The 24,360-nt window shown below is 48.2% G+C and overlaps 1 protein-coding gene across 2 annotated transcripts in view; it reads right to left on the minus strand.

Annotated features, from left to right (window-relative positions):
• The window catches only part of ADGRF3 (adhesion G protein-coupled receptor F3), an 88,665-nt gene that overhangs the window by 35,615 nt on the left and 28,690 nt on the right, over positions 1-24,360 (minus strand). Inside the window, exons 6-11 of one of the 2 annotated variants that reach the window (XR_010175805.1) lie at positions 24,085-24,300; positions 22,691-22,831; positions 14,010-14,203; positions 13,608-13,799; positions 5,036-6,412; positions 4,632-4,669 (exon numbers count right to left, since the gene is read on the minus strand). Coding sequence is in view for 1 of the 2 variants with exons in the window: in XM_063914968.1 (XP_063771038.1) it covers positions 5,036-6,412; positions 13,608-13,799; positions 14,010-14,203; positions 22,691-22,831; positions 24,085-24,300 (2,120 nt within the window). In the remaining variant the exon portion in view is untranslated. The remainder of the gene's footprint in view (positions 1-4,631; positions 4,670-5,035; positions 6,413-13,607; positions 13,800-14,009; positions 14,204-22,690; positions 22,832-24,084; positions 24,301-24,360) is intronic. The other variant, XM_063914968.1, reaches the window with a different exon arrangement.

Consider the following 24,360-nt stretch of genomic DNA (forward strand, 5'->3'; position numbering starts at 1 on the left):
GTTTGGTAGACGAGGTCGAGGACGTGGTTTCCAACAAACCAACACCAGTCGTCGGGACGCCAAGGTCACCGACTAGCCAGTGGCATGACGGGCTCTCAGCCCATCTCAGATCTCCAATTGTGGGAGCACGCCTTCAGACGTTCCATTTGGCGTGGTTCCAGACATCCACAGATGGGTGGATACGCAATTTAGTGTTAAAAGGTTACAAAATAGAGTTCGACTGTCTTCCGCCACTGCGGTTTTTCAAGACAGGGCTACCTCTCTCGGACGACAAGAGGGCGGTTCTGCAAATTGCCATTCAGTCCCTACTGGATTCAGCAGTTTTGATTCCGGTCCCTGTACACCAACAGGGTCAGGGTTATTATTCCAGTCTGTTTGTGGTACCGAAGCCGGATGGCTCCGTCAGGCCAATATTGAACTTAAAGGGTCTCAATCAGTACGTCACTTACTACAGATTCAAGATGGAATCTCTGCGGTCAGTAATTGCAGGTTTAGAGCCACAGGAATTCATGATTGCGGTAGATCTCAAGGATGCGTACTTACACATTCCAATTTGGCCGCCTCATCAGAGGTTCTTGCGTTTTGCAATACGCCAGAACCATTACCAGTTTCAGGCTCTACCGTTTGGCCTCTCGTCAGCGCCTCGGGTATTCACCAAAGTGATGTCTGTGATGATAGCTCATCTCAGATCCCTGGGAGTGACAATAGTTCCGTACTTAGACGATCTGCTCATCAAAGCTCCGTCTCAACAGATGCTCCTCCAACATGTGCTGCTAACATACAATGTACTGGTTCACCATGGTTGGATTGTCAACTTCAAGAAATCACATCTGATTCTGTCTCAACGACTTCAATTCCTAGGTATGATTCTCGATACGGTAAATCAACGAATTTACCTACCAGAACAGAAAGTACAGATTATTCGTCATCTGGTACAATTAGTGCTCAAGCCACGCACAGTCTTGGTACATTTGTGCATTCGCCTTTTAGGCACAATGGCGGCGGCTTTCGAATCGCTTCAGTTCGGAAGATTTCACTCGCGTCCATTTCAACTGGATGTGCTCGAACAGTGGTCGGGCTCGCATCTGCAGATTCACCACAGGGTGAGGTTGTCGCCACGGGCAAGGGTAACTCTACTCTGGTGGCTCAAAGTACACAATCTAACCGCAGGGAAACGGTTCGGCGCCTGGAATTGGATAATTCTAACGACGGACGCGAGTCTCAGAGGTTGTGGAGCTGTAGTTCAAAATTGTCAGCTCCAGGGTCTCTGGACGGATCACGAAAGATTGCGGTCTATAAATGTCCTGGAACTCCGGGCAATTTACAATGCGCTACGACAAGCAGTACACATGCTTCGGTCTCAGGCTGTCCAGGTGCAGTCGGACAACGCGACGGCAGTCGCGTACATCAACAAACAAGGAGGAACGAGAAGCCGCACGGCAATGCGGGAAGTAGCTCGAATCTTCAATTGGGCCGAACATCACCAAGTGATATTGTCGGCAGTGTTCATTCCGGGAGTGGACAACTGGGAGGTGGATTATCTCAGCCGTCGGGATTTTCATCCAGGAGAATGGGCATTAAATCTAGAAGTGTTTCACATGTTGGTCCAGAGGTGGGGTTACCCACAAGTGGATCTGATGGCATTTCGCCACAATCACCAAACGCCCCAGTATGTGTCCAGAATGCGAGATCCAAAGGCAGGGGCGGTGGATGCTCTCACAATCGCGTAGCTTTACAGCCTCGTGTATCTGTTTCCACCGTTTCCGCTGCTTCCTCTGTTGCTAGAATGGATCAAAAGAGTCCGCCACAGTCATACTAGTGGCACCTCATTGGCCTCGGAGAGCTTGGTCTCGGATCTACGTGGTCTACTCGCAGACTATCCTTAGCCTCTCCCACTACGTCCGGACCTGTTACAACAGGGTCTGTTTCTTTACCCCGATTTAGCACGGCTGCGTTTGACGGGGTGGCTGTTGAGACCGCCCTCTTAAGAAGAGAGGGCATTCCAGAATCGGTTATACCAACCATGTTACGAGTTAGGAAGCCGGTTACGGCAGCTCATCATTACAGAATTTGGCGTGCCTATATAGGTTGGTGTGAAGCTCGAAAGTTTCCGACATCATCTTTCAAGTTATCCCGTCTTTTGTTATTTCTACAGACGGGCTTAGATGGAGGACTACGTTTATCTACACTAAAGGTGCAGGTATCTGCGTTGTCAATTTACTTTCAAAGACGATTGGCTCTATTGCCGTCGGTACACACTTTTCTGCAAGGTGTCCTCAGAGTACAGCCTCCATTCATTCCACCTACAGCGCCATGGGACTTGAATATGGTTTTAGATTTCTTACAGTCTTCATATTTTGAACCCTTACAACAAGTGGATATTAAGTTTCTCACTTGGAAAACAATTTTCCTCCTAGCCTTAGCTTCGGCAAGTCGTGTTTCAGATTTGGGTGCCTTGTCATGCAAGCCACCGTATTTGGTGTTTCATGATGACAGAGCGGAACTTTGGATGAATCCCGCTTTCTTACCAAAGGTAGTGTCATCTTTTCACATCAATCAACCAATAGTAGTTCCTGTGTTAACAGGACATTCTGGAACTCTGGATGTGGTACGCGCATTACGCGTTTATGTATCCTGATCGTCTACAGTTCGTAAGACGGATACATTGTTTGTTCTCTATGATGCTGCCAAGATGGGTTGGCCAGCTTCTAAGCAGACCTTATCCAGATGGATAAAACTGACCATACGTCAGGCTTACCTTCATGCTAGGTTACAGCCGCCTACATCAGTAACAGCTCATTCCTCACGTTCTGTGGGAACTTCATGGGCAGCTGGTCGTGGAGCTTCTACGACTCAGCTTTGCCGTGCGGCTACATGGTCATCAGTGCACATGTTTGTGCGCTTTTACAAGTTTGATACGTTTGCGGCATCAGCATCTAGCTTTGGCCGCCTAGTGTTACAGGTGCCAAACAGCTCTCCCGCCCACGGGGGAAGCTTTGGTACGTCCCAAGAGTACTCCAGTCACCCCTAGTGGATGAAAAAGAAAATAGGATTTTGGTACTTACCAGGTAAATCCTTTTCTTTGAATCCATAGGGGGCACTGGACGCCCACCGAGGTCAGTTTTACCTGGTTTGTGGTAAGTTCAGGGGATCTTATGGTAACGCACTCTTACCGACTGGTTCAAATTATCAAGTTCTATCGGTTATGGTGTCAACTGTTTAGTTGTCAGTAACGTTATGTGTCAACTTTATTGTTGTCCGTTATGTTATATGTAATTCTCCATTGTCAACCTCTATAGCTCCTGTTCGGCTCAGTAAAAAACACTGAGGTACTCTAAGATATGGAGGGGTGGAGTGTTCTAACTTGAAATATTCAGTGCCCTGTTCCTGCGGAAGCTGTCCATATCCCAAGAGTACTCCAGTGCCCCCTATGGATTCAAAGAAAAGGATTTACCTGGTAAGTACCAAAATCCTATTTTGACGGATTCAATCTCCCTATGTTCCTTCTGTGGCTTCTTGTGATTTGTTGGTTGTTCTGGACGCTTTACAAGAGTCTCCGTTTGAACCTCTTGAGTCTGTGGACCTTAAATGGCTTTCTCTTAAGGTCCTGTTTTTGCTGACTATCGCCTCTGCTAGACGGGTTTCAGGTTTAGGTGCCTTGTCCTGTCTGTCACCTTTTCTGATTTTTTCAGTGTGACCGGGCTGTTCTTAGAACTCGCCCTGGTTATCTACCTAAGGTGGTGGTGGTGTCTTTCCACCTCTCCAGTTTAATCCTCCAAGGAGAGGTCTTTGGATGTGGTACGGGCTCTCCGTATTTATGTGAAAAGAACAGATTAGCTTAGAAGATCTGATGCTCTTTGTTCTCTTTGGTTTTCACAAATGTGGCTGGCCTGCTAATAAGCAGACCCTGGCCAGATGGATTAGAATGTTGATTGCACATGCTTATGTAAAGGCTAGACTTCCAGCTCCTGCTCCCATCACAGCCCATTCTACTGAGTCTGTTGGACCTTCTTGGGCGGCCCCGCCAAGGTTCGACCCTTGAACAATTGTGCAAGGCGGCTATGTGGTCCTCAGTGAACACATTCATTAGCTTCTATGCCTTTGATACTTCCGCCTCCCAGGATGCTTCCTTTGGACGCTGGGTTATTGTGCCCGCTACAGTGTTTCCCCTCCCATGAGGAACTGCTTTAGGACATCCCCGATATTATTCCCTGTGGATTACGGTGTAGCGCGCTGCAGAAAAGGAGATTTAAGGTAAGAATTTACCTTTGTTAAATCTCTTTTTTGCGAGGTACACTGGATTCCACAGGGTGCCCACCCTGACGCACTTAGCTTCTTTGGGTTTGTGTGGCATTAGCCGCTGGTACCTTTTCCTGTCGTGAGATTGTGGTTCGCTGTGGTTATTAACTGTTATCGTCTCTTTTACCTGCTACTACATTGGACTGGTTAACAAAACTGAGCTCCTGTGCACGGAGGTGGGGTTATAGAGGAGGCGGTGCAAGGCATCTTGGGAACAGTCAAAGCTTTAGCCTGTTGGTGCCTCGGATCAAGATCCTACTCTACACCCCAATGTTATTCCCTGTGAAATCCAGTGTACCTCGCAGAAAGATTTAACAAAGATAAGTTCTTACCATTAATCTCCTTTTCAACTTCATTGATTTACACTGCACTAGAGAGTAAAAATGGGAAATTTAATGAATTATTTAGTACATTGTGTCTCAAACTCTAAGCCTTGAAAAGAGAGAAAGTACCAGCCAACCAGCTCTTGGCTATTATTTTTCAAACCCAACCTGTAACATGACACTTAGGAGCTGATTGGCTGGTATTTTATCTATACCCACTTCATCTCTCTTCTTTGTCCTCAGGACCCCAAACACTTCATGTTATCCATACCACCCAGCAGGTGCACAGATGTAGTACCATAACATTGTAAAGATCCACAGGTGACTGAAAAACATGAACTGTTTGAGATCTTGAGGACCAAGTTTGAGAACCACTGACTTAAGACAATACTGATCTTAGCCCACTCACATACCTGGAATGAGTTGATGAGGGTGAAGGCATACTGGATGATCTCGTGAGCTTCCTCTGTTAAGATTGTTTCCAGAATCCATGTCACACCAAACACTGACGTTAGAATGACCACAGCCTTGGCCACCAAAGATTTCCTGTCTTCCTGTTCCCCTTCCGATATGGGTGGTCTCAGTATTTTCCAGATCACCACACCCATGGTGAAGAAGTTCATGATGACGACGAGAAGCACTGGGCCAGAAAAGGCAAATATAGATCCATTCTCTCCATTTATAAAACAGGCCCCCTCTCTGAGGTAAGTCTCCTTTGGATAATCGATGATCAACGTCACGCTGGCAATCACGAGTGGACAAATGTATCCGATGGCCATCATGATTGGAATGGCAATGCTCTTTCTGAGCTGGTGGAAAGCGAAAACCTGCTGGTGAAGGAGAAGGAGCCCATGGACCAGCATCCAGAAGAATGAGGCAAGATAGAAGAGGTGCTGGAAGTAGGCAGCCGAGATGCATAGTTTATTGGCGTAGCTTTTCGTCATGAAGGTAGATGACAAGAACCAAGTGTCCCCAATCAATACAGATAGGCAAATGTTGATCATGGCGGTCTGGCAGAGGAAGGTGATGTCATTCTTAACCACCGACTTCCATTCTGCAATGTATATGAGGATGCAAATGACTAGGCTAATGATGGATAAACTGACTCCTACCTGGCTGATGGTCTCCAGATAAACATCCTCAAGCACTCCAAGCGACCTCAAGACTGCAAAGGCCGTCAGGTGTGTACACCTGCATACAGCATCCTTATTTGCACGGGACGTCCAACATCCTTCCGTTGACCATCCACCAACTCCTTCAAACAATCTGTAGTCCCAAAAAACGCACTGGGCAATCGCATCATCTTCCCTCTTCTGGCCCTGCTCATGCCCAAAAACCATCTCTAGGTTGACTTGTCCTAAGCTCAGTTTACTTACAATGGTGTTTATAACAACATGACTGTCCACATTGTAGCTATATTCATCGATGCTCTCTTCAAAGTTCATAGGAAGGACCTTGGCCAGGTTCCTAAGCACCATACTTGTTACAATGACTTTAGTATCCTCCATGTGCTCCAGAAAAAAAATATTTTTCATAGAAACATCTACAGTGGGGGTCATATTGAATGTTTTGCTGAAGGTGGTCAATAACAAAGAGCTTTGGACCAAAACGCTCAGCTGGACGTTGGGCTGAATGAGGTTGGAATCGTTCCAGTCTGGTTGATAGAGTTTAGTGAAGTTTTCAACTGACTGCATGAAGTTGGAGCCTATAGACGGGTACTTGGTACGGGCCTCTAACCACGCGGCCTCAGAATCGCGGTTCAGAAACTGACTGAAAATGGTGGTTAGATCCTGCACACAGAGGACAAGGTGGTCAATGGAGGAGCCTTCAAACATGCCAAAGACACATGCTGAGAACTAATCTACATTATGATGCGTCAGTACTAATAATAATATAATCATTTTATGTGTATGGCGCGTTTCTCCAAAGGGACACACGGTGCGTTACAGAAACCGTGGCTGTAATACAGAGACCAGGAACATAAAATAGAGGATTAGCTTTTTCTGCATAGAGTCCCGCCTGTATATAGTAAAGGGAGCGCACACCTAATACATTAAAGATTGTAGGGCTCAGGTAGAAAGGACACTCCGCAGCTTGCGTAGCGTGTCTATGAAAGCGGACATGCTGGTGACATGGCAGCAGAATTACTATCACCTGCGACTGTAGAGGTGGGAAAAGAAGTGGCAGTCTAGCGTATGCCGCTACAATACAAGCAAAAAACATGATGGGGTAAAGCGTGACATATGCATGGCGCAAAACAGACGCGTATCCTACTGGTGCCAACCCGCGTGTGTTCTGTGATTAATACTGCGGACGGCCGCAGTATGCGATTTGTTACATGTGTCTTATTAGAGCACAAACATTATTTTATTACACATGTCCATTAAAGTAATTCAGTGTATGCACCTACTGTGGTTATGGTATAGATGTACAATATAATAGAGGCTTTTGCTTGGGAAATTGCTTTTTACTATTTTTTTTTCCTCTCTGACGTCCTAGTGGATGCTGGGAACTCCGTAAGGACCATGGGGGGAATAGCGGCTCCGCAGGAGACTGGGCACAAAAGTAAAGCTTTAGGACTACCTGGTGTGCACTGGCTCCTCCCCCTATGACCCTCCTCCAAGCCTCAGTTAGATTTTTGTGCCCGGCCGAGAAGGGTGCACACTAGGGGCTCTCCTGAGCTTCTTAGTGAAAGTTTAGTTTTAGGTTTTTTATTTTCAGTGAGACCTGCTGGCAACAGGCTCACTGCATCGAGGGACTAAGGGGAGAAGAAGCGAACCTGCCTGCTTGCAGCCAGCTTGGGCTTCTTGGCTACTGGAAACCATTGGCTCCAGAGGGACCGAACACAGGCCCAGCCTCGGAGTCCGGTCCCAGAGCCGCGCCGCCGGCCCCCTTACAGAGCCAGCAGCAAGAAGAGGTCCGGAAAATCGGCGGCAGAAGACATCAGTCTTCACCAAGGTAGCGCACAGCACTGCAGCTGTGCGCCATTGCACCTCACACTGCAGTCACTGAGGGTGCAGGGCGCTGGGGGGGGGGGGGGGGGGGGGGCGGCGCCCTGAGCAGCAATAAAAACACCTTGGCTGGCAAACATACATCACATATAACCCCCAGGGCTATATGGATGTATTTTAACCCCTGCCAGAATCCATAAAAATGCGGGAGAAAAGTCAGCGAAAAAGGGGCGGAGCCTATCTCCTCAGCACACTGGCGCCATTTTCTCTCACAGCTCCGTTGGAGGGAAGCTCCCTGGCTCTCCCCTGCAGTTACTACACTACAGAAAGGGGTTAAAAAAAGAGAGGGGGGCACTAATTAGGCGCAGTATTAATAAAACAGCAGCTGTAAGGGGAAAAACACTTCTATAAGGTTATCCCTGTATATATATATAGCGCTCTGGTGTGTGCTGGCATACTCTCCCTCTGTCTCCCCAAAGGGCTAGTGGGGTCCTGTCCTCTATCAGAGCATTCCCTGTGTGTGTGCTGTGTGTCGGTACGATTGTGTCGACATGTATGAGGAGGAAAATGGTGTGGAGGCGGAGCAATTGCCTGTAATGGAGATGTCACCCCCTAGGGAGTCGACACCTGAGTGGCTGAGCTTATGGAAGGAATTACGTGACAGTGTCAGCTCTTTACAAAAGATTGATGACATGAGACAGCCGGCTACTCAGCCTGTGCCTGTCCAGGTGTCTCAAAAGCCATCAGGGGCTCTAAAACGCCCGTTACCTCAGATGGCAGATACAGACGCCGACATGGATACTGACTCCAGTGTCGACGATTAAGAGACGAATGTGACTTCCAGTAGGGCCACACGTTACATGATTGAGGCTATGGAAAATGTTTTACATATTTCTGATAATACCAGTACCACTAAAAAGGGTATTATGTTGGGTGAGAAAAAACTGCCTGTAGTTTTTCCTGCATCTGAGGAATTAAATGAAGTGTGTGATGATGCCTGGGTTTCCCCCGATAAAAACTGTTAATTCCTAAAAAGTTATTAGCATCATACCCCTTCCCGCCAGAGGATAGGGCACGTTGGGAAACACCCCCTAGGGTGGATAAAGCGCTCACACGTTTGTCTAAACAGGTGGCACTACTGTCCCCGGATACGGCCGCCCTTAAGGAACCTGCTGACAGAAAGCAGGAAAATATCCTAAAATGTATATACACTCACACGGGTGTGATACTGCGACCAACAATCGCCTCAGCCTGGATGTGCAGTGCTGGGGTGGCTTGGTCGGATTCCCTGACTGACAATATTGATACCCTAGATAGGGACAGTATATTACTGACTATAGAGCATTTAAAAGATGCATTTCTATATATGCGTGATGCACAGAGGGATATTTGCCGACTGGCATCAAGAGTAAGTGCGCTGTCCATTTCTGCCAGAAGAGGGTTATGGACAAGACAGTGGTCAGGTGATGCTGATTCCAAAAGGCATATGGAAGTATCGCCTTATAAAAGGGAGGAGTTATTTGGGGTAGGTCAAACAGACCTGGTGGCCACGGCAACGGCTGGGAAATCCACATTTTTACCCCAGGTAGCCTCTCAACATAAGAAGACGCCGTATTATCAGGCGCAGTCCTTTAGGCCCCATAAGGGCAAGCGGGCAAAAGGCTCCTCATTTCTGCCCCGTGGCAGAGGGAGAGGAAAAAGGCTGCAGCAAACAGCCAGTTCCCAGGAACAGAAGCCCTCTCCCGTTTCTGCCAAGTCATCAGCATGACGCTGGGGCTTTACAAGCGGACTCAGGCACGGTGGGGGCCCGTCTCAAAAATGTCAGCGTGCAGTGGGCTCACTCACAGGTGGACCCCTGGATCCTTCAGGTGGTATCTCAGGGGTACAAATTGGAATTCGAGACGTCTCCCCTTCGCCGTTTCCTAAAGTCTGCTTTACCGACGTCTCCCTCCGACAGGGAGGCGGTATTGGAAGCCATTCACAAGCTGTATTCCCAGCAGGTGATAATCAAGGTACCCCTCCTACAACAGGGAAAGGGGTATTATTCCACGCTGTTTGTGGTACCGAAGCCGGACGGCTCGGTGAGACCTATTTTAAATCTGAAATCCTTGAACACTTACATACAAAAGTTCAAATTCAAGATGGAGTCACTCAGAGCGGTGACTGCAAACCTGGAAGAAGGGGATTATATGGTGTCTCTGGACATCAAGGATGCTTATCTCCATGTCCCAATTTACCCTTCTCACCAAGGGTACCTCAGGTTTGTGGTACAGAACTGTTACTATCAGTTTCAGACGCTGCCGTTTGGTTTGTCCACGGCACCCCGGGTCTTTACCAAAGTAATGGCCGAAATGATGATACTCCTTCAAAGGAAGGGAGTTTTAGTTATCCCTTACTTGGACGATCTCCTGATAAGGGCAAGATCCAGGGAACAGTTGGTAGTCGGGGTAGCACTATCTCAAGTAGTGTTGCGGCAGCACGGTTGGATTCTCAATATTCCAAAATCGCAGCTGATCCCGACGACACGTCTTCTATTCCTAGGGATGATCCTGGACACAGTCCAGAAAAAGGTGTTTCTCCCGGAGGAGAAAGCCAGGGAGTTATCCGAACTAGTCAGAAACCTCCTAAAACCAGGCCAAGTGTCAGTGCATCAGTGCACAAGGGTCCAGGGAAAAATGGTGGCTTCCTACGAAGCAATTCCATTCGGCAGATTCCACGCAAGAACTTTCCAGTGGGACCTGCTGGACAAATGATCCGGATCGCATCTTCAGATGCATCAGCGGATAACCCTGTCACCAAAGACAAGGGTGTCTCTCCTGTGGTGGTTGCAGAGTGCTCATCTTCTAGAGGGCCGCAGATTCGGCATTCAGGACTGGGTCCTGGTGACCACGGATGCCAGCCTGCGAGGCTGGGGAGCAGTCACACAGGGAAGAAATTTCCAGGGCTTGTGGTCAAGCCTGGAGACATCACTTCACATAAATATCTTGGAGCTAAGGGCCATTTACAATGCCCTAAGCCAAGCAAGACCTCTGCTTCAAGGTCAGCCGGTGCTGATCCAGTCGGACAACATCACGGCAGTCGCCCACGTAAACAGACAGGGCGGCACAAGAAGCAGGAGGGCAATGGCAGAAGTCTTCCACATGATTGTAAACCGTTGGGAAAAACCAAAGGTGGACATGATGGCGTCCCGCCTAAACAAAAAAAAAAATTGGACAGGTATTGCGCCAGGTCAAGGGACCCTCAGGCAATAGCTGCAGACGCTCTGGTAACACCGTGGGTGTACCAGTCAGTGTATGTGTTCCCTCCTCTTCCTCTCATACCAAAAGTACTGAGAATTATAAGACGGAGGGGAGTAAGAACTATACTCGTGGCTCCGGATTGGCCAAGAAGGACTTGGTACCCGGAACTTCAAGAGATGCTCACGGAGGACCCGTGGCCTCTACCTCTAAGAAGGGACCTGCTCCAGCAAGGACCCTGTCTGTTCCAAGACTTACCGTGGCTGCGTTTGACGGCAGGGCGGTTGAACGCCGGATCCTAAAGGAAAAAGGCATTCCGGATGAAGTCATCCCTACCCTGATCAAAGCCAGGAAGGATGTAACCGCAAAGCATTATCACTGCATTTGGCGAAAATATGTTGCGTGGTGCGAGGCCAGTAAGGCCCCGATGGAGGAATTTCAACTAGGTTGATTCCTGCATTTCCTGCAAACAGGAGTGTCTATGGGCCTAAAATTGGGGTCCATTAAGGTTCAAATTTCGGCCCTGTCAATTTTCTTCCAGAAAGAACTAGCTTCAGTTCCTGAAGTTCAGACGTTTGTAAAAGGGGTACTGCATATACAGCCTCCTTTTGTGCCTCCAGTGGCACCTTGGGATCTCAATGTAGTTTTGGGGTTCCTAAAGTCACATTGGTTTGAACCACTTGAATCTGTGGAGTTAAAATATCTCACATGGAAAGTGGTCATGCTGTTGGCCCTGGCCTCGGCCAGGCGCGTGTCAGAATTGGCGGCTTAATCTGTAAAAGCCCTTATCTGATCTTCCATTCAGACAGGGCGGAATTGAGGACTCGTCCTCATTTTCTCCCTAAGGTGGTTTCAGTGTTTCATCTGAACCAACCTATTGTGGTACCTGCGGCTACTAGTGACTTGGAGGACTCCAAGTTGTTGGACGTAGTCAGGGCCCTGAAAATATATGTTTCCAGGACGGCTGGAGTCAGAAAATCTGACTCGCTGTTTATCCTGTATGCACCCAACAAGCTGGGTGCTCCTGCTTCTAAGCAGACTATTGCTCGTTGGATTTGTAATACAATTCAGCTTGCACATTCTGTGGCAGGCCTGCCACAGCCAAAATCTGTAAAAGCCCATTCCACAAGGAAGGTGGGCTCATCTTGGGCGGCTGCCCGAGGGGTCTCGGCTTTACAACTTTGCCGAGCAGCTACTTGGTCAGGGACAAACACGTTTGCTAAATTCTACAAATTTGATACCCTGGCTGAGGAGGACCTGAAGTTCTCTCATTCGGTGCTGCAGAGTCATCCGCACTCTCCCGCCCGTTTGGGAACTTTGGTATAATCCCCATGGTCCTTACGGAGTTCCCAGCATCCACTAGGACGTCAGAGAAAATAAGAATTTACTTACCGATAATTCTATTTCTCGTAGTCCGTAGTGGATGCTGGGCGCCCATCCCAAGTGCGGATTGTCTGCAATACTTGTACATAGTTATTGTTAACTAAATCGGGTTATTGTTGTTGTGAGCCATCTTTCCAGAGGCTCCTCTGTTATCATGCTGTTAACTGGGTTCAGATCACAGGTTGTACGGTGTGATTGGTGTGGCTGGTATGAGTCTTACCCGGGATTCAAAATCCTTCCTTATTGTGTACGCTCGTCCGGGCACAGTATCCTAACTGAGGCTTGGAGGAGGGTAATAGGGGGAGGAGCCAGTGCACACCAGGTAGTCCTAAAGCTTTACTTTTGTGCCCAGTCTCCTGCGGAGCCGCTATTCCCCATGGTCCTTACGGAGTTCCCAGCATCCACTACGGACTACGAGAAATAGAATTATCGGTAAGTAAATTCTTATTTTTTTTTGCATCAATTACAATTTTTAAGTGTTTACCCATTTATCTTATTTCAGTCTAAACATTGCTGTGCGACATTGGTGTGCGACATTGCTGTACGACATTGCTGTGTGAGATAATTTATGCATTACTGTATCTGATGCTTAAGGTTGCGCTTTCTCATGATATATTACAGACCGGTTAGGGATTTTAAGGGCAGCCGAATCAATTTAATGATCGCATTAAACATGTAATCAATCAGTTTTAATTATAAATACTGTATAATAATTTAGATCAGGGGGTATTCAACATGCGGCCCTCCAATTGCTGTTGAACTACACATCCCAGCATGGTCTGTCACAGATTTGCTATTAGGTCATGCTAAAACTGGCAGGGCATGCTGGGATGTGTAGTTCCACAGCAGCTGGAGGGTCGCATGTTGAATGCCCCTAAGTCAGGGACTGATGTGTCTCTATAAAGCGCTACGGAATATGTGAGCACTACAGTATGTAAATAGCTGTTAATAAGAAATAATGGGCCTAATTTATATTTGTACTCAAAACACGATGGTTTGGTTACAAATACTATGTTTGAGGGTCTGGGCGTGTGCAGAACGGGTCTTGTGATGTTGCTTGGGGCGGCTTCAGTCTATGCAGGCTGGCCGGTGCCTAGAAACCATCGCGAATCGTAATTGATGGTCGCGATGATCAGACGCAGCACTCGGATCCTCGCTAATACAAAAAGGAGGCATCTGCCTCTTACAGATGCCTCCTGCTTCATTAGAATTTTAATTCCACGGAATTGCACACCGCTTCCTTGCAGCTGTACAGTAACATACAATTATGAATTAGACCCTGTGTTACATATATTTTGTGGAAAAATCACAGATTCCCAAAATATGTGCAGAAAACATGAAACAGTACATAGAATATACCTGTAGTTCCCCATTACTGTTTGCATTGTTACGCCAATTTGCCCGGTTATACTTACCGCCATGGTGGTGAAGTTGAATTGTACGTGGTTATCCGTGGCGGTCAGAGACAGGGCTTTAATTGTATCGACCACAGTGATAATGTCCGAAGAACTATTTACGAATGTCTGGTTGGACGTGGTATAGTTTCTTAAGCGCTCAATGATCGGTGAGATCTCCCTCTCCGGAATTCCTAGACCACCCTGAAGAAACTAAGGGGATAATGTAAATTTTATATTATTAGTTAATATTGTGCTATCATTTACTTCAAAAATGTATTTATTTCCCCCAGAATAGTGGTAATATTGGAGAAAACTTGGAAGCCTCAGGTTGTAGATAATGCACCTCAATAAATGTACGAACATTGGATGTGTGGAGCTGGAAGAACTCACAAGCCAGCCACGTGTGGATGAGGTCCTCACCTTGCTCTGCTCGAGCAGAGACCACAGCCTGGCATCTACGCAGTAGGTATTTGGAATCCCCCACCGACCGTTTCTTAGACAACTTCTGGTAATTCTGCCTCTCTTGCCATAAGGGCAGGGAATTTCAGCCTCGTACCCAGCTTTGGTGGCCTTCCACATGTTCTCGCCATCGTCAGGGCAGAAGATATTGTTCGCTGCCCAGGAGACATACTTAGGGTCAAACACTACAACAATCGGAGACAACATCTTGGCAGCATATTTGTCACAGAAAAATGTTTTTGATCTATCAATGGAATATTCCTGGTGGTATACAAATACAAATGCCATACAAGCATACCCAATGAGAGAGCTGATGTTTCCTTTTCATTCTAAGACTTCCTTACTTATGCTTGCAGCTAATAATTGTACACCATTCATTTTGTGCAATGTATTCATAATAAAATAATGCATTTTGCCATGTTTGGTGGATTAGCCTGTTTATTCAGTTTTTAAAAAGTAAAGTTAAGTTCAAAACCTGATTTGTCCTCAAATAACATTTATCAAATTTAAGTGTCATCTTCACTAATTACACTTCATCAAGCATCACTCATCACACGTTAAGCAAGTTACTCGCCACAAGGCACTTCTCATACATCATCTGTCACTCATCACACACCATAGATAATCAACCATCATTCATCACACTTCATCAACCGTCACTCTTCACACATCATCACTCATCTCATTTTATTCATAGGAAGTCCCTTACCATATAGGGCCCTTCTCACACATCCTCATCACAGATCATCAACCATCATCCATCACACATCAACAACCATCACTCATCAAACATCAATCACAGCAATTCACTAACCACTTCTCACATCCTCACCACTCATCACATGTCCTCAACTCTCATCACAGATCATCAAATATCATTCATCATCAACCATCACTCTTTACACCTCTTTACTTATCACACATACTTACTACACATCATAGATCATCAAATATCATTCATCCCACATCATCAACCGTTACTCTTCACACCTTATTACTCATCACACGTCTTTATCACTCATCACACATCATAGATCATCAACCATTACTCTTCATAGATCATCACTCATTACAATTTATTCACAGGAAGTCACTCACAACATGGCACTTCTCAAACGTCCTTGTGACAGGACGGAACCGTACGGAAGCACTCGCCGCTTGCCGCGTCCCGTCGAATGCGCACAGAATGGAAGGTCAAGCCGCACGAGGCCTGACCACATAGGGGATTCCCGCTTGCCGTCAGTAACCGCCTGTTACTGACTCCACCCACTGCGCTGTGGGCGGGTTCTCGCTGCCACCACCAAACTCCTAACCTGCCGTGGCGTTTGGAACCACGGTTCTGCTCTGTATGTGCCGACGCACTGCTTTACCACACCTGTGTGGTGTTGACGAATCCCCACTAGCCACTTGCTAGGCCTCTACCGGTAGCTGGCGGAAGGCGGAGCTTGGAGACGTCAGGTGCTTCCCTGGACAGCCGGAGAACGGGGCTAGGTTTGGCCTAACCCTGTTGGTCACAAGATGAAGCAATCTTCTTGAGGCAATGATGTTTATTTGCTCAAATATAGTTCTAAAGAGAACTCTTCCCTATTGCTAGGGGCAACAGCATACAGCAAGATGTTCCAGCAGAATAAGATGGTATAACTACAACTCTGGAGGCACGCAGGTCTCCTTTTTATGTCAGTTTTCCACACAGTATCACAGGGGGGTAAGCCCTCCCTGTCTTCTCCAACCAATCAGGTTATTTTACAAAATACCAATAAATCACATTTTACAAGGATATAAGTGCAATAAAACAATATCCTCCTTCCTCTGACACAGACGTTTGGTATCAGATTAACATTCACTATTGATAAATTTATCACATAGCTTCAAAACACAATGTTTCTGTCTCAGTCACATCTGCAGGCAATCCCAGTGTTTAAGATTACAACAGGAATGGCTACAATACAAACAAACAGTCTTCCTTCCTGCATAGGTCGTTCGTTCGTATGTCAATTAAATCAGGTACATGAAACAAGTTCCAAGCCCATAAACCCAGTGATTAGCATCTCTCTCTAAGGAACTTACACATCAAAAGGTATTGTCCTTCACACCTCTCTGATAGAACAGGGCCATTAACATGCCACTTCCTATTTCCAGGGGATAAGAGATGATTATTCAGACATCTATAAGAGTAAGTGCATTTTCCTCTTTAAATATACAGATGACCACATCTTGAATATAAAATACAGTTAAACATGCATTCCTGCAATTGTGCATAGAGCACTACATATGACATGTTAAAACTTTTAAACAGTCCGCGCCCAGCGCCGTAAGTACGTTTAACAGTGACGCCCAGCACCCATTGTCCCTTAATATGGCGCCGGGCACGAGGGTTAACACCTTCAGTGCGCAGCCGCCATTACACGTGTGGCTGGTTGGTCTCTCCGGCCACACTCCCCCCCCCCCCCCATTCAAGCGGGTCAACCAGGGACCCATGTCCCAACGATTTGGGTCCTGGTCCCGCAGTCCGTTGGGGTGAAGGGGACGCTACCTGGGATGTGTAGGCTCTGGCCTAGACAGTTCATCCATAGTGTAGTGGGCCTCTCTTCGTGGGTGCACAATGTGCAAATAGTCCACCTGAAGTCCAAGTTCAAGGCTCCACCACAAAAGTCTGTCCAATTTCCCCAAGGTAGGTTGCAGCCACCTAACAGGTAGGTGGTAAGTCACCACGGTGGGGGGCCGGTTACAAACAAGTGCCACCCACGGTGTCCCAACTGTGGCATACCCCACCTCCCACAATAGCAGTTTTCTGCTCAAACAGGCCACAGGGTGCTCCTGCCCATATGGCTCTTTCTGGCTCGGTGCTGCTCCCAGTCCGTGCAGTGGCGCAATAGTTCGTAACAGCCAGTCCTGGTCAAGAATGTGCGCCATCAGCACTGGAGCGGGTACCCGAGCCTCCTTCAATGACTGGAATGCCAACTCGCAAGCGGGTGCAAAGTCCACTGACTTGGGAATGCCCTTCCTAGCCATCTCTGTCAAGGGGTTCACTACAGGACTAAAGTCAATGACAACATGTCCGTAGGGCCTTACAGGTTCTAAGGTCAGTACCGGTCTGGGTGATGTGGGTCGGGGACAGCCTCTGGTTGCCTCCACCCCCTCTGGGTTGGGCCTACCCCTGTCTCCTCCCACATGGTGCCCCAGGCACTGCACCTCCGTCATACCTATCTGGCAACTGTCTGCCCTAACTGTCAGACCTGCCCTCCAATCCTCTTCTGTCGACCTATGACTCGGGAAACCTACCCTGTCACCTAGGCCTACTCCTTCCTCCTCGTCCGCTACCTGTGCCACAGGGATGGCGGCCAGACCACCAGCCTCTGGATCCTGTGTGGCATCCACTACAGGGAGGCTGCGTGTCTTCCCCGATCTACTGCGCACAGGCAGGGGACCTGCTATGTCCACAGCAACTTGCTGCAAGGGTTCTCCTATGGGCAGAGGCCCAGAGACAACACAACCGCTGGAGTGCCCCGGCTGCCAACGCATGGCACCAGCCTTACCTGTGGTCTGGGCGTCATCCGACATTCCAGACCAGGGTAAGCTCTGTGTCAGGCACTTCAGGGTATGGTCTGTCTCCGGGTTGCTGTCCAAAGGGGTTTCGCTGGCAACCGACACCGGTTGCACAGGAACGTTCCCTGAGGGGACCAGTTGGACACATTCCCTTTCTGGTCTATCCCCTCCCACTTTCCTGGCTACCCTGTACCTTAACCCTTCCCGCCAGGTCAACCTCCCCGCCCCAACCCTGTCAAGGCCGCTGCCAGAGTGGCGCCTCATGCCTTTCGGGGATGGGTCAGAGAGTTGAGCCTCCCTAAACTTCTGCCTGTGGCCCTCAATCTCTCCTAAATTGGGACACTCTACAGGGGGATCTAGGTGGGGACTACTAGGGTCAGTCTGGTAGGGGTCAGTCATGGAAAAGTCAATGTGGTTTCTCATACTCACCACCGGAGTTGGCAAACCACTTGGGTCAGGAACATCATTGGGCACCCCCACAGGATCAAACGAGCTGGAACCGACATCCTCTGCGTTGCTAGGGGACGTGGGCATACCAGAGGCAAAAGGCATGCGGGGTCGATGTGCTGATCTAGCCGCTGTAATCTTTTCCTCTGGGCTGGTTGATGCTGTGGTTGGCTGTGCTGGCAGTTGTCTAGCAGCTGTAGTCTTTTCCTCTGGGCTGGGCTGTGCTGGAGTAGCTGATGTCAACGGTGGTTTTGGAACTTGACTCCGGGAAATGGCGCCAACAAACGTAGTGACGATCCCACCACCCAGATCATTTCCTAGGACCACATCAGTTGGGAGACCATCCATGACGGCAACTTCTCGCAACTCTGGTCCAGCTCCCCAGTCCAGGTAGACTCTTGCCATGGGAACCGCTTTTTCTGTTCCTTCTGCCAGGGTGATCGTGGCAGTGCGACCCTGCAATACTGCAGCAGGATCTATAAGGTGGGGGCTCACCACAGTGATTGAGGCCCCAGAGTCTCTTAGGCCTTCTCCCTGCAGGGGTCCCACGTGGACTGGCTGCAGGTGCCTCCACATGTTGTGTAGGGGCTGTTTGGCCATGCAGGTGACTCTCTCCGCAGAGTGCACCTGTCTCTCGCCACACTCCATCGGACTGACTGGAGGGGGAACAGTCTCTGTAGGCTCATCTCCTCTCGTCAAACAAGCGATCCGGGCTCCAGCACTCGGATTTGGGGCACGAGTCTGGGGTGCTTGGGATGCAGGACAGTTCATCCTCAGATGTCCGATTTTCCCACAGCCATAGCACTTCTTCTCCAGTCGTGGCACCGATGATCTCTGATCAGTTGCAGGGACGCTGCGGTGCGGTTGCTGGCCAAGAGCACCCGGGTTGGAAGATGCTTGTCTTTGGGGGTGATGAGCTGAAGAGGGGGGTCCCCTTGGTGGTACAGTCTGTTGGAGCTGGCTGCTCGCTGGGCGCTTCTGGCCCCGTGGCCGAATTGCCACATACTTGTCTGCTAACTGGGCAGCCATCTTTAAGCTGGGTGGCTCCCGATCTAGCACCCACTCCTTCACTTCTTGGGCGCACCTGCGGTAGAACTGCTCCCTGCAGATCAGGTCGATCAGTGCGTCCCATGTAGTGGCTTCCGAATCCTTCACCCACTTCACCACGTACTGCCGCAGCTGGGTGGCGAACTGCTCATGGGTGCTGCTAGGATTCTTGGGCAAGTCTCTGAACTTCTTCCTGTAAGACTCTGGAGTGATGAAGAATCGCTGGAGGAGGGCCTTCTCGACTTCGTCGTAGTTCCCACAATCCTCCGTCGCCACTCCTCGATAGGCCTCCAAGGCCTCTCCATGCAGAGTGGGCACAAGGTGTCTCACCCACTCTGACTTGGGTAGATCATGTAGTTTACAAGTCCTCTCAAAGACTTGCAAATGTCCATCAATGTCCCCATCACTGTCTGCAAACTTGGCAAACTGAACTCGTCCTGATCTGTGTACAACAGCTGACAACGGCTCCCGGGGTACCACGGCCTGTGATGCCCGCTCCGCATGCCACATCCGAATGACAAGCATGCGTTCTTGCTCCGTTGCCCTTTCCCCCAATTCCGCTAGCCGATCTGCTAGGGTATCCGGGTCGCCCCCCCTGGGACGTTGGGATCCTGGCCCTGCTAGGGATTGCTGGGAAACATTGCTGCTGTGAGAGAGGGCGGGGCTTGTGGTTCTCACCGGTTCCTCACGAAGGTCCACTGTTGGGCCGTCCTCTGCGATGCTGACGCCGTCAGTGCTTTCCACCTCCGCCCGATGAGACTCCTCCACGCTCCTGAGCGCCGCCTTCATGACGCTTCTGGACGCGTTGGAAGGGATAACCACACCCTTCTCCTGGCATACGATCTCCAGATCCTCCTTGGATATTCCGCTGAATTCCGCCATCTTGTGCGTTCTCCTGCGCTGCAGTTACTCCTCTCCTGAGTAACTCGGCTTCTCCAATCAGGTGATGAAAAGCCGCCTGAGATTATCCCACCGCTGCCACCAATTTCTGTGACAGGACGGAACCGTACGGAAGCACTCGCCGCTTGCCGCGTCCCGTCGACTGCGCACAGAATGGAAGGTCAAGCCGCACGAGGCCTGACCACATAGGGGATTCCCGCTTACCGTCAGTAACCGCCTGTTACTGACTCCACCCACTGCGCTGTGGGCGGGTTCTCGCTGCCACCACCAAACTCCTAACCTGCCGTGGCGTTTGGAACCACGGTTCTGCTCTGTATGTGCCGACGCACTGCTTTACCACACCTGTGTGGTGTTGACGAATCCCCACTAGCCACTTGCTAGGCCTCTACCGGTAGCTGGCGGAAGGCGGAGCTTGGAGACGTCAGGTGCTTCCCTGGACAGCCGGAGAACGGGGCTAGGTTTGGCCTAACCCTGTTGGTCACAAGATGAAGCAATCTTCTTGAGGCAATGATGTTTATTTGCTCAAATATAGTTCTAAAGAGAACTCTTCCCTATTGCTAGGGGCAACAGCATACAGCAAGATGTTCCAGCAGAATAAGATGGTATAACTACAACTCTGGAGGCACGCAGGTCTCCTTTTTATGTCAGTTTTCCACACAGTATCACAGGGGGGTAAGCCCTCCCTGTCTTCTCCAACCAATCAGGTTATTTTACAAAATACCAATAAATCACATTTTACAAGGATATAAGTGCAATAAAACAATATCCTCCTTCCTCTGACACAGACGTTTGGTATCAGATTAACATTCACTATTGATAAATTTATCACATAGCTTCAAAACACAATGTTTCTGTCTCAGTCACATCTGCAGGCAATCCCAGTGTTTAAGATTACAACAGGAATGGCTACAATACAAACAAACAGTCTTCCTTCCTGCATAGGTCGTTCGTTCGTATGTCAATTAAATCAGGTACATGAAACAAGTTCCAAGCCCATAAACCCAGTGATTAGCATCTCTCTCTAAGGAACTTACACATCAAAAGGTATTGTCCTTCACACCTCTCTGATAGAACAGGGCCATTAACATGCCACTTCCTATTTCCAGGGGATAAGAGATGATTATTCAGACATCTATAAGAGTAAGTGCATTTTCCTCTTTAAATATACAGATGACCACATCTTGAATATAAAATACAGTTAAACATGCATTCCTGCAATTGTGCATAGAGCACTACATATGACATGTTAAAACTTTTAAACAGTCCGCGCCCAGCGCCGTAAGTACGTTTAACAGTGACGCCCAGCACCCATTGTCCCTTAATATGGCGCCGGGCACGAGGGTTAACACCTTCAGTGCGCAGCCGCCATTACACGTGTGGCTGGTTGGTCTCTCCGGCCACAGTCCTCCCCAAACATCACAGATCAACAACTATCATTCATCACACATCATCAACAGTCACTCATCAAACAGTCACATCAATTAATTTATCACTTCTCACACATGCACAACGCACATCACAGATCATCAACCATCATTCATCACACATCAGTCGCAGCAATTCACTTACCACTTCTCACACATGCTCATCACATGTCCTTAACACTCATCACACATTGCGTACGATCAATATCATTCATCACACATCATCAACCATCACTCTTCACACCTCATTACTTATCACACGTCCTCATTACACATCACAGATCCTCAACCGTCACTCATCAAACATCAGTGACATCAATTCACTCATGACTTCTCACACGTGCTCATCACTCATCACATGTCATAAACACTTATCACACATAACAGATCATCAACCATCATTCAACACACATCATCAACTGTCACCCATCAAACATCAGTCACATCAATTCACTCACCACTTCACACATGCTCATCACTCATCACATGTCCTCAACACTCATCACATCACAGATCATCAAATATTCATTACACATCATCAACCATCACTCTTCACACCTCATTACTCATCACTCATCACAGATCATAAACCAATATTCATCACACATCATCAACCGTCACGCATCAAACATCAGTCACATTAATTCACTCATCACTTCTCACACGTGCTCATCACTCATCACATGTCCTTAACACTCATCATACAACACAGATCATCACCCATCATTCATCACACATCAGTCGCAGCAATTCACTCACCACTTCTCACACATGCTTATCACTCATCACATGTCCTCAACACTCATCACACATCATAGATCATCAAATATCATTCATCACTCATCACGCATCAGTTATAGTAAGTCGCTCACCACAAGACACTTCTCACTGATCCTCATCACACATCATCACTTATCACCCGTCACACTTAACAATTCATTTACCACAAGGCACTTCTCATACATCATCAACCGTCACTCATCACACACCATCATTGCACATACAGTAATCTATTGGCAGGATTCAGTACTAAAACCACCTGTGCTGACCCACTCAAGAGGCCTAAGGCCCAAATATACTAAACATTAAAAAGTGATGATTGGCTGGTACTTTATCACTCTTTATTCGTCTCCACTTTATCACTTCTTAAAGCTTACTCGATTTGGGCCTAAATTCAGTATGCACCCAGTAAATCATTTGTGGGACATGTGAAGTTACCAAGATCACCGCTCCTTAGTCTTTCTGAGGATCTCCTGGGAAAGGTGACCCTCTACTCACCCTGAATAACAGCAACACGGACCCCAGATTCAGCCGTTTTATTGATGTTATCCTGAAATAGACATCTGTAGTGCGTGTCGTTCTCTGGGATGGTCTCTATGGTCAGCGAGTAACATTGCTGACCCCCTCTCTTTACAGCAACTGCGTAGACAGCACGAAATTCAGCTTTAGATTATTTCCAAAGATTCGCCCATTAGTGCCAGCGATAACAGCGTAACGTCTACGGAGCCAACACATCATCGCCTTTTTTTAATCTCTGTAATATTTTTGTTACGCTGGCACATCCCTGGTGGTGTGATCGATGGGCGAGCTTAAACCATCCAGCATTGTGCGCAATGGAAATTGTCATCAAAAAAACTGAGGAGACCTGATTGCATGCACCCCAGGTTCTCTAGAAGATGCTCAATGATTGTGCATCTTTTCAGTTCTAGAAGAACATTTGCAAGGCTGACTGTGGGACTGATTCCAGCGCAATGACGATGTTCACGTAAATTATCAATTTTGGTGACGGCACATGTGTCTAAATGTCAGAAAAGCGGCACGTTGCGTCCTACCGACTGAGCCACACTGCCTCTGGAATGTATATGGGGTTCCTGGGCGGTAGGTAAACAGCTGCACAAAGGTGTTCTGTCTAATGGTTGTATTATGGGAGTATCAGAGGAATGGTTGTGACCTCTGGTCAGAGATGGATGTTCCCTCTTAGCCCCCCATCAGTACATTATTCTACATTTTACTTCAGTTTGGAAGGTAAACTGTGAAAGAAACCATGGTCATGGAGAGAACTATTCTAGCAAAGTAACGTCCAATGGCCCTCATTCCGAGTTGATCGGTCGCAAGGCGAATTTAGCAGAGTTACACACGCTAAGCCGCCGCCTACTGGGAGTGAATCTTAGCTTCTTAAAATTGCGACCGATGTATTCGCAATATTGCGATTACTAACTACTTAGCAGTTTCAGAGTAGCTCCAGACTTACTCTGCCTGTGCGATCAGTTCAGTGCTTGTCGTTCCTGGTTGACGTCACAAACACACCCAGCGTTCGCCCAGGCACTCCCACCGTTTCTCCGGCCACTCCTGCGTTTTTTCCGGAAACGGTAGCGTTTTCAGCCACACGCCCCTGAAACGCCGTGTTTCCGCCCAGTAACACCCATTTCCTGTCAATCACATTACGATCGCCGGAGCGAAGAAAAAGCCGTGAGTAAAAATACTTTCTTCATAGTAAAGTTACTTGGCGCAGTCGCAGTGCGAACTTTGCGCATGCGTACTAAGCGGATTTTCACTGCGATGCGATGAAAAAGAACGAGCGAACAACTCGGAATGAGGGCCAATATCCCTACTTTATTCCCTAATTCCTGTGCACTACCATCCACCATTCCCAGTTGTATAACACCTCCCACCTGAGGGGATGTGGCCGGGTTCCCAAAACACACGGTAGGAACTTCCATCATCCCAGATGCAGCACTCCACTGTGGTCCCAGGGAAGGAGGTGGAGTTGTTCCAGATCTGGACTTGAGGTGGTTTCGGTGTGATGTCCTGAGGTTGCAGAGAGAGCTTAACCTGGTGACTGGCTTTCCACTGTAGGTTCCAGTAACTAAACCTACACACATATAACCCTGCAGGGCGAGAGAATGGAACGTCATCTCCAGGAAGGTGGTGAGAGTTTTTAACATTGT

Source organism: Pseudophryne corroboree, chromosome 4 (genome assembly GCF_028390025.1).
Source record: "Pseudophryne corroboree isolate aPseCor3 chromosome 4, aPseCor3.hap2, whole genome shotgun sequence".
Lineage (NCBI taxonomy): Eukaryota > Metazoa > Chordata > Amphibia > Anura > Myobatrachidae > Pseudophryne > Pseudophryne corroboree.